Genomic DNA, 11,226 nt, shown 5'->3' on the forward strand with positions numbered 1-11,226 from the left:
AGTTTGTTTTCTTTGGTCTGAAAAGTTCAATTTGTTGTAGTTTTGTATTTGGATCATCCAATTGCTGCAAGTGAGCCAGGGCTTGTAAACAAAAGTCACATGACTCACAAGCAGCTTGTTCATTGGACAGAGTTTTGGTGACCTGTCGTCCTGCCAGTTAGAGATTTTTGCAGTGGGGAGTGAAAACAAATCTGATTCCAGTCCCTGTAACTTTATCTCAGCATGATGGACTTGTCTGTCTCTTCTTCTGTGGTGTTCATACCAGTTAAGAACACATGAAGAAATATCTGAATATGAGCACCAGTCCAGACTTCATTTTGTTCTGCTAGGCTTTCCAAGCAAACTGCTGGCTATCAGATGTCTCCTTCTACCCATAATCCCTTGTGTTTTGGGGTCGTTTCCTGCAGTTGGTTGCATTACATTCTAATCTTAATGAACCGCACCACAGTTCAGTTCAATAGAGTACCGCAGAAACAGAATAGAAATCCCTGATCCTGTTCATTTGTGAATTATTTTTTTGTCTCTCCTGTTTCTCTCCTTCCATCTTTCTGTTTCCAGGGTGACGGAGTTGGTGGGATACGAGCCTGACGATCTGATTGGCCGCTCGGCCTACGAGTTTCATCATGCCCTGGACTCTGATCACGTCAACAAGAGCCTGCACACACGTGAGTTTCAGTGCTGTGTGTGTGTGTGTGTGTGTGCCTGTGTGTGTGTGTGTGCTAATATATACTGTACCAGGGGGTTTCAGAAGTAGGTCTTACATTTTTAATAATAACACTGAAAAACAAAGCTCAAAATTTTAATCATTTTAACAAAATAATTCAACATTCAGTCGTCCGTAAATAATAGGTGTACCTAGGAACAGGAGAAATATTTAATAATACAGTGACTATTAATGTAAATAAAAATGTATGTAGCATCACTGTCTGATGAAAATATCTCTAAAATGTCAACTTTTCAGGAACTAAGAAAATGTGTTTTTGAGGTTATCCAGTGAGATTTAAAAAAAAAAAAAAATAATTCTTCTTCTTTCATTTAGTCACAACATGAAAATCGCCCAAACTGGCAGCAGTAAGTTTATTTGTTGGCAGTGGATAAATATGCTTAAAGCTTCTCTGCCAAAGAAATGGATAAAGATAGAGACACGTCAGCACACACACACACACACACACAGCTGAAATATGTTCTGCTGTAAACCAAACCCTGAGTACTTTATCCAGCTCTCTTCCTTCATCTGTCTATCTCTCTCTGTCTACCTTTACCTATTCACCTATCTTCATCTTCTATCTTCATCTCTTTCCTCGTCTGTTCCTGTCTGTCCTCACCTGTCTGTCTCTCTGCCCGTCTGTCTGTCTGTCCGTGCTGTGCAGTGCTGTCTAAAGGTCAGGTGTGCACCAGCCACTACCGCTTCCTGGCGAAGAGCGGCGGCTTTGTGTGGGCGGAGACTCAGGCCACCGTCCTGTACAACAGCAAGACGTCGCAGCCCGAGGCCGTCGTCTGCCTCAACTTCATCCTCAGGTGCTTTAGGAAGCAGCCAGGTCCTGTCATGTGACTCCATGTGACTGAACATTACTGTGGTCCTTTGAATGAATATAGTCGTTATGCAAAAGCTCAGAGTAGTTGTGATGACTTTATTCGTTCATGCTTGCAGTAAAATATACTGAAACGGAGCCGAATTTTACATAGACAAGATCTTTTGTCAAGATTTTTAGAAACATTTTTCAAGTCATCAAAGTACAAGTCAAAGTCAAGTGCCAAGTCACCAGAACCCAAGTCAAGTCAAGTCAAGTCTAAAGGCTTCTCTTCATGCATCAAGTCAAGTAATAATAATAATAATAATAAACTTTATTTGTATAGCACCTTTCATACAAGAAATGCAGCTCAAAGTGCTTTACAACAGAGAAATTACATGCACCAAGTTCTTCACATAAAACTTGATAATGATAGTGAGAATAAGATAAAGAGGAGAATAGAATACATAAAATGCATCTTCACATGAAAATAGACATAGAATGAGCATAACATAAGATGGGAAATAAAACCCATTGAATAACAATAGTAAAAATATGAGGAATGCATAACATAAGATGGAAAATAAAATCCACTGTAAAATAATAATAAAAATAAAGTTAAAAAATAGAGTACATAGGATGCATAAAATCAAGTAAAATACAAATTTTAAAAGAAGTGCAGCAGTGCATAAGTGCCAAGTCTCAAGTAATTAAAACTGTGTCATGTGACTCGAGTCCCCGCCTCTGGTCAATAGTCAACACAGCAAAAACTGTATTAGCCTGACAAAGATGTTTTATTTTCCATCTTTAATATCGCAGCTGCTGTCAGGTGAAAATGTACCTTGAATCTCCAAAATGTGAACTTTTCAGGAACTGTGAATAACAGGTTTGTTTTTAGATTGAACACCACACATTTTTGAGTTCGTCCAGTTTGAAAGGGTTTCATCAGACCAAGCAAATGAAGAATGTGTGCAGACTTTTCTCAGCTCATAGAGGAGCATGTAATCCTTCAGTTGGAGTTAAAACATGAAAATTTGAAGTTATGAGGTTTTCACATGACAACAGAGAAATGTTCTGTTTGTTGTGTTTTTATCTAAATCCTGTTCTTTGCTGCTGCAGGTAACCAGTTTCCCCTCAGGAATCATTTAGTTCATCTCACCTTATCTAGAAAGAAACACATTTTTTAATATAGTTAAAAAACCCTATTTTCATGTTATTCACTGTTTGCTCTGTGTAAGTTGACAGTAAAATAATTAATCTTCTTCTCCCTCTTCCCTTTTCATCTTCTTCTTCTCCTTCTCCTCTTTCTTCTTCTTCTCCTTCTCCCTCTTTATCTTCTTCTTCTTCTTCTTCTTCTTCTTCTTCTTCTTCTTCTGCAGTGCGGTAGAGCAGCCGGACGTCGTGTTTTCCGTGGAGCAGACTCGCTGTGGCCGGCTGCCTAAAGCCGAGCCCCGGTCCCCGGCGACGGCAGCAGAGGATTGTGGGACTTCTAACCCCTGTGACCCCTGTGACCCTGACCTGAAGACCGGTCAGACCCTCTGCGGCGCCGGTCAGACGGAGGACGGCGGTTCGACACCCGGCAGCGCCGCAGAGCTCTTCCTCAAACTGAAGGAGCAGCCAGAGGAGCTTCTGCAGCTGGCGCCCGAGTCTGGAGACGCCATCGTCCCGCTGACAGGTGAGACGGATATGAACACCGGGGTTTAGGGTCAATTCATGACTGAACTCATCAATTTCAATTCAGCTGAGGAATTGGAATTGGAATTTGAAAAAAAAACCTACAGGCAACAGAATTGGAATTGAATTAGAATTTCAGGAAGTTTAATTTATTTCAATGAAATTCTGTGAAATTCCATGTTTTTTTTTTTTTACCATAATACCATAATATATAACATGTAGTGTTATGTATTATCAATTCTGAATATCAGAAAGGGACCTTTCAGCTGGTATTTGATGCAGAACAAGTAATCGTAATCCATACATTATGATTGAATGTGTTGATTTGTTGAACTGTCTTTTATTTGATTCATAATGTTTGATTTATAATGTTTAGTAAGTCAAGACAAACTCTCTTAGAAGTGGAATTTAATGGAATTCAATTAAAACTTTAAACTTTATTATAAACTTTATTTATATAGCACTTTTCTAAAACAAAGTTTACAAAGTGCTTTACAGAGAGAGAAATAAAGCACAGAACAAACAATAAGGGCAACAACACAAGATTAAAAACGAGAAATAATTTCTGTCTGTGTCTTGAGAAGTGATTTAAAAGCAGACACTGACTTTACTGGCCTAATTTCCTCAGACAGTAAGGAAGATGGCACTGTGAGATTAAAGTGCAGACTGTAAGCTTTAACTTGAGGGTGTTTAATTTTAATTTATTTAACTTTAAGACATGTTAGACTAATTGAGATCAAGGATTTCTTCTGTAAAAGAGACCTGCTCATTAAAGGGAAGGAAGATGACACTATGATTGTGAGATTAAACTTTAACTTGAGGGTATGTTATTCTAGTTTATTTTATTTAAGCAACTTTGTCTGATTGAGATGAAGGATCTCTTTTACAGAAGACATGCAGTCAGTATTTTCGACAGAACAATAATAGGCACATTTGATAGCAGGTAAACCTGGATCCATGTTGACTGAACGGTTTGTGGGTTTTTTTGTGTTTTTCGTCTCTCTGTCTGTGTCAGACTTTGTGGAGCTGTCGTTTGCCAGTCCTCCCAGTCCCGACTCGCTCCCAGACTGTCCTCAGGACCTGTGCACTCCAGAGCTCCGCCAGCTGCTCTCCCCCATCTTCGACACCGTCACTCCACCTTCATCATCATCATCATCATCATCATCATCACCAGCAGCAGCAGCCTCACCTGATCCTGAGTCAGTGCCGGTAAGGATGACCTAAACCTGGTTATTTACTCCCCACCTATTTACTACCCATACTATTTACTATTTACTATACCTATTTACTAGGTGGCTAGGTGATTGACAATGGTTGCTAGGGTGTTACTAGATGGTTGCTAGGCAATTCATAGTGGTTGCTACTGTGTAACTAGGTGGTTGCTAGGTGACTACTACTGGTTGCTAGTGTGTTTCTAGGTGGCTAGGTGATTGACAATGGTTGCTAGCATGTTACTAGATGGTTGCTAGGTTATTGACAGTGGTTGCTAGGGCGTTACTATGTGGATGGTAGGTCATTAAAGGTGGTTGCTAGGGTGTTACTAGGTGGTTAGTAGGTGATTACTAGTGGTTGCTAGGGTGGTACCAGGTGGTTGCTAGGTCATTAAAGTTGTTTGCTAGGGTGTTACTAGGTGGTTAGTAGGCGATTACTAGTGGTTGCTAGGGTGGTACCAGGTGGTTGCTAGGTAAATGCTCATAATGGTAGCAGTAGTAGAAGCAGTAGTGGTAGTTTAGTAGCAGCAATAGTAGTGCTGTAAGCAAGAAGTAATAATGTGTTCTCAGTCAGATTGCCTGGTTAAATACAGGCTAATAGAAAAATCTCTCAACCAATAATGAATTAGGTCATTTCTCTCTCTCTCTCCCTCTGTCCTCTGTGTCTCTGTGTCTCTCGCCCTCCATCAGTGCCCCGGTGAGGAAGAGGTGATGGACACCGACAAGGTCGAGAAGTTATTTGCCGTTTGTCCAGAAGACAGTCAGAAGAAAGAGGGAAAAGCACAGGGGGTAGGAGCAGACCACACACACACACACACACACACACACACACACACACAGTTCTTTCTTTCTCTCTCTCTCTGACTGAATCCATCTGTACAATCACAGTTAAATTGTGCAGATTTTGCAGAGTTTATACATCTCACCTGCTTCCTGTCTCTTTAACCTGTTTTTCTCTCCTCCTCTACCTGTCTGTCTGTCTACCTGTCTGTCTGTGTGTCTGTCTGTCTGTCTGTCTGTGTGTCTGTGTGTCTGTGTGTCTGTCTGTCTGTCTGTCTGTGTGTCTCTTCTCAGGATGTGGAGGCGATGGACCTGGACATGCTGGCTCCCTACATCTCTATGGACGATGACTTCCAGCTGACTTTCCTCGGCAGCCTGCCAGAGGGCGCTGACATGCCCTCCTCCTCCTCCTCCTCCTCCTCTTCCTCACCTGAACCCCCCTGTACAACAGCTACCATCACCATCACACTCAGAAGGAAACGGTACGCCACGCTGGCACCCTTTATACATTTACATTTTTACATTTACACTCTTATCCAGAGCAACTTGGAATTGGTGGTGATGATGATGCTTTGTGGAATTATGCTGACTCTCTCTCTCTCTCTCTCTCTCTTTCCTCCCCGCCGTTAGGTCCCATGATCCGGATGAGGAAACGCTGTCCAAGCTGGTGATTCAGGACAAGAGACAGAGACACGCCCCTTCCTCTATAGAAGAGGAACTACTTCTCAGCCACAGATTACTGGTGAGAGGAGTATTCAGACTTATCACTTACAGTATATTGCAGGATATTTCAAATCAAATTATTTTACTCCACAGGCAGAAATAAAGAAATCTCCACTCTCTCCACTTCATCACGATATTAATTGTTTCTCAACATTCACCTGAAACAAGTGAAGGTGTCTTAGAAGATAAAAGAAAAAATAAGCGTTAAAGTAGAGAGTGAAACACATTCATGTCTGTCAAATAGAAGAATCCCCCTTGGTCTGCTTTGAGCTTTGATTTGGGACAGTTTGTTTGTAGTCTGGTAAGTTAAACATCAAAATTGGAGCGAAATGGAAATGCTAACATAAAACATAAGGCGGGTTCTTCACTTGGCAGGTGCTTTCATCCAAAACATCTTATCCAAACTTTTTGTCACTTTTTAAGTGACAAAAAGTGGGAGTTAATCAGCTTAAGGCAAAATTTCCATCACAACGTTTACATGGTTCAAAGTAACAGGATAACACAGTTTACATGGATTCATTTAATAATGTATCTATATGCACTGTAAATACAACATCAACAGTATCTGGTGACCTTTGACCTGCGCAGTTTAAAAAAACCAAAAGAAATGCGACTATGGTGTTTACGCGCCCTAATGAATGGAAAGATTGAGCATGTTTACGTACTCAGTGTAACTAATAACTATGAAGGTGTTTATCTCCTGGTTTAGGTTTCTGTTGCCCTCTCTGACTCGGTTCTGTGACCTCCATGTTTTTAGGGCTGCCTGGAGGAAACGGACCAATCAGATCTGGAGCTGGAGCCCCGCCCCAGGAGGCGGAGTCAGCTGCTGACGGACAGAGACCCTGTTTTAGGAGGGATGCAGGGAGTGTGTGACACCGCAGGTAGGCCAGCAACACACACACACACATGCCCAGACTCTCACACACACACACATACACACACAGAGCGGTGGTTGTAGTCTTGAGGTTAGGCAGAAAACCGTATGATCAAACGGAGGCCAGTTTCAATCCCTACACTAGAAAGTTGTTCTGGGCGTGGAGTTAAAACTGAAAAGTGGAGAGAAGCCAGTGTCACTCTCCAGTCAGAAATACAGCAGTAAAACACAGTCTGGGTGTTGGAAAGCTCCCAGATGTGACTCGGTCTGCAGCAGCAACAAGGCTGTTCAGTCAACACACACCTGTATAAAGGGCTCTCAGGTGATGTAACACACCCTCTGGCGGCCATATTGGAGGTGTACAGCTCCTGGGCAACAGTGGCTGAAAAAAGCTGATTATGTTTCTAAACTTGTCTGTCTCTACTGAATTGAAGAGACATAGTTCATATCTGTGCTGTTTTTGACTGGGATCGTTTCACCACTGATCCATCTGATTGGTTTTGTGTTTAGACAATGTCAGCTTGTTAGCTAGCTAACCATAGTATGTATTTTTTAAAGTATACTTAAGTATAAGAAGTGTACTAACTTTGGTAAACTATTCGTTTACTGTTAAGTGTACAATTATGTTACTTGTTGGGACTAAATTGGCCTTAAGTTAACTTAAGAGTTAACTTTAAGTTTATGTCTATATACATTTAGTATACTTGAGGTTGACACACAAATACTGAAAGTGAATTGGACCGTATATATTGGATTATATATGTAGACTATTCTCAATATCTTTTGCAAAAGTGTAAAAAAAGTATTCAACAAGTCTAAGTAGCATTAAAAGTACAAAGCTAAATATAGGCCTACTATTCTCAAGTGTACCTTTTGCAAGTACAACAAAAATTAAATTAAAAAAAAGAAAATAAATAAGTATAACTTAAAGACAATTCTCCACTCTGGACCTCCATAATGGAGCCAGACGTGGTTGCTAGGAGATTTGTGTTACAACTGCAAAGCCTCTATAAATAAATATGAAAACACACACACACACCTACACACACACACACAGAATAAGGCAGGGGTGTTGTTCTTGTACTATTTAAACTAATCTAACAATGTTCACTTTTTTGTCATTTTTGTCATGTAGCTCTGATGAGGGACATATTTACGTCCCGCCCACCCAACCTGTCGCCTCTCTCACCTCTGACTTGATGGAGCTCCTGTCAATCAAGCGTTGGCTCGACCTCTTCGCTTGACGTGAGGAAGTCAACGCAGGATTCACAACCACGCACACACACACACACACACACACACACACACACACATATAAACACAGGCTCAGACACGTACGCACATGAAATCAGCCTCGCACATGCACATGTTGCATAATGCTGTAACACACACACACGACCTCGCTGCTCGTGAGGTCATACTGAACCAAGATAGCTTCTTTAAAGGTGCTGAGTGTTGGCTTTTCTCGTCGATGCGTCACTGTGAAACGAGAGCTGACGATGTGTGGTGATGCGGGCGAGGAGGCGGACTGTCAGCGCCGCAGTCCTCCTCCTTCAACCCGTCGTTACCTTTATCACCGAAGCGGATTTAATGTGAGGGATCAGTGTAAGACTACAGTTCAGGTCAGCCTGTTTCAGGTGGTGCTAACATTTTGTACACAACAGGTGTGGAAAGAGAGAAAATCCTACATGCGTTACCATAGAGGGAAATACTGGTGTTTGGTAAGCAGCACACCTCGGTCCAGTCTTTCTTAGTGTTTGTTTTAATCTTCTTGGAGCACCAGATGGGTGGGGTTTACTGCATCAGAGCAATGTCGAGAGATTCAGGTAAATTGTCAATCACAAAAAACGTCTTTTACATTGATTTTCATGTGATTTGATAACTTTCTGGGCTGCATTTTATCATCCTATGCAGCAAACCCCGCCCATCTGGTACTCCAAGTGAAGTAAAACAAGCGCTAAGAATTCTTTTCAGCTACTATCTGACCCGGGCCTGATACCCAGTCTGTTTGTCTGTCTGTATGCAGCAGTACACGTCTTCCTCAGCTACCAACTCAAAGAAACAAAAACGCACATTAGTCGACATTGAAAGAGATTTTTTTTTCCAATTTTACCTCAAGATATTCAGTGGCATGAATTTGATGTTTTTGATGTGTGATGGGTGTAAACTCAAGCCTCTCTGATGCAGAATAATGCAGTAGACACATACTGTACACACATATACACAAATACATACAGAAATACACAAGGAGGATGTTTTTACCTTCGCAGAGAATCTCCAAAGCATCATAAGTTCATAACTCACACACACACCTGTATCTTCTTTAATCCATGCAGACAGATTTGAAGAGTGATTGCAAAGTGTCCATGTTGTTTTTCATGGTAATGCCTATGTAATGTTTATAATGGATAACTCTGTATGATCTGGCCATTGATAGGTTCTCTTGGTCTTTCCATTGATCCATATTAGGGTTTGACTGGGATTCTGAAGGCCGATACGGATAATATCTTTAAATCTGACCATTTCTTGCCAAAAAATGACAAGTATTCAGTGTTTCCCCCACAGTTTTCTTCTTGTCAGGGTGGAAAAGCCTCTGAAACAGCATTCAGAGCTTCATGGGACACTAAAACTCTCCATTGAAACCCAGACTGATGAAATTATTTTAGGTGCAGGCAGGATGACAGGGGGAAACTCTGGGAAACATTTCTGCCTTTAAATGAAGAATTGGTTTACAAGAAATCATTATTGAAGAATTAAATGAACAAAATGTGCAAAGAAAATTAAATGTCATAAGTGTAAAGGAACCTCCATCCTATCAGAGCTGGACGACATGACTGGCCGATATCTGATAATTAATAAAAAGGACAATATGGGCAGAATATATCAGCAAACCAACATCCAACTGTAATCCATACAGACACTGCAGTGCCTCAGGTTCAGATACAGCTACCAGGTTTCATCTGGATCATTTATACAATTAAACTTTGCCTTCATCTCCATCACATGAATTCAATTTACTAGACAGACCAGAGTCAGTCTACTATAATTGTAAGTAATTCTTAGTGTTTGCTTTAACCTGTAGTACCAGATTATTGGATTATTGGGTTTTGCCCATTGGGATAATACAGTTAGTACCGTATCATTTAGAGAATCACAGGCTATTAATTGAACATCAGTTTAGTAAACTCTGTGACTGACAGCTCAACAGTCAACATTATTTGCAGATACTTTCACCAAGTTCTGCTACAGCGAGGTCGTCCCATTGAGATTAAATATCAAACAAGACAGCAAAAGTTATAAGGAAGGGATCACTGTAGAAAATGTGAAAAAGTGTGAGGTGGAATGATTGAATTGAAGTCAGCTGTGGTCTCTCAAACAAGGCCATGGATCCTTCATCAGACTGTAGAAACACCAGGAACTCCCTTCTGTTTTCCTCCTTTTATTGACAGTTTCAGTTTCAGCTAACCAGGATCCTCAGAGGCTCAAACTGTTGTCAGTAAAAGACCGGCTCTATTGTTTTCTACTGCGTTTTCCAGTCAAACTCCACCTCACACTGACAAACAAACGAACGAACAACAAAGTATTTCAGTGGCATCTTTTTACGTACGTTCTTTTTTTATAAACTTTATGTACTAAACCTTTTTGAAAACATGATAAATTTACTAGAAAAGCTTTTGTACGGTCTCCTGCTGTGAGTGGGACTGATATTACTGTATTATCCAACATGTATTTGTTCCAAACCTGCGTCAAATAACATCTTAATCTTGGCTGTTTGTTTTTAATCTTCTTGGGCGTCCCAGGTGGGTGGGGTTTACTGCATCAGGACCGTCCAGGTAGTGTCAGGTGAGTTATCAATCACAGGAAAGTTTACTAAATTTACTTTCAGATACTTTCCTGCGATTGTCCAAACTTTCTGGCACTCAGTGTGTTTCCTATGTGGCAAACCCCACCCGTCTGGCACCTTAAGTAGACCAAAACAAACCGCAAAACATGTATTTGACGCAGGTTTGATTTGTTCCTTGTATCATAATGTTATGATGATATAATAACTTGCAGTACTCAAGCAGTAATAAGTTTGTCTTCCTAGATTTTGTGTGCGAACTAAGCAGGACAAATAGTTTGTTTATATACTCGTTAGAAAAGAGCGCTGTTGAACATTAGTATTCATGTTTTTGTTGTCATTTATGAGTAATAAGTTTGAAATATATGACTTGTATAGGATTCTGCTCAGCATATAATGGTGCAAAGCACACCTGGGTTTCAGTTGCAGGATGTTTGTTTTTGATAGTAGAGGAAGATTTTATTTCTCATGTCTTCATTTGGATGATAAACGCTGGCCCTAAATACTCAAAGTACCAATGCCATTTTAAAAGTGCAATCTAAGAGCCGATTAGATGTTAAAGAATGTATTTGTATTTGTCGTAACTCAAGAAACAGTCGCATCAGATGAACT

At 40.6% G+C, this 11,226-nt stretch overlaps 1 protein-coding gene across 1 annotated transcript in view; it reads left to right on the forward strand.

Annotated features, from left to right (window-relative positions):
• The window catches only part of hif1al (hypoxia inducible factor 1 subunit alpha, like), a 31,677-nt gene extending 21,781 nt beyond the window's left edge, over window positions 1-9,896 (forward strand). Inside the window, exons 6-15 of the mRNA XM_078283950.1 lie at window positions 131-156; window positions 559-665; window positions 1,371-1,518; window positions 2,891-3,186; window positions 4,201-4,394; window positions 5,087-5,185; window positions 5,471-5,658; window positions 5,807-5,918; window positions 6,657-6,780; window positions 7,909-9,896. Of these exons, the coding sequence (XP_078140076.1) occupies window positions 131-156; window positions 559-665; window positions 1,371-1,518; window positions 2,891-3,186; window positions 4,201-4,394; window positions 5,087-5,185; window positions 5,471-5,658; window positions 5,807-5,918; window positions 6,657-6,780; window positions 7,909-7,973 (1,359 nt within the window). The 3' untranslated portion in view covers window positions 7,974-9,896. The remainder of the gene's footprint in view (window positions 1-130; window positions 157-558; window positions 666-1,370; window positions 1,519-2,890; window positions 3,187-4,200; window positions 4,395-5,086; window positions 5,186-5,470; window positions 5,659-5,806; window positions 5,919-6,656; window positions 6,781-7,908) is intronic.
• The last annotated feature ends 1,330 nt before the right edge of the window (window positions 9,897-11,226 follow it).

Source organism: Centroberyx gerrardi, chromosome 6 (genome assembly GCF_048128805.1).
Source record: "Centroberyx gerrardi isolate f3 chromosome 6, fCenGer3.hap1.cur.20231027, whole genome shotgun sequence".
NCBI lineage: Eukaryota > Metazoa > Chordata > Actinopteri > Beryciformes > Berycidae > Centroberyx > Centroberyx gerrardi.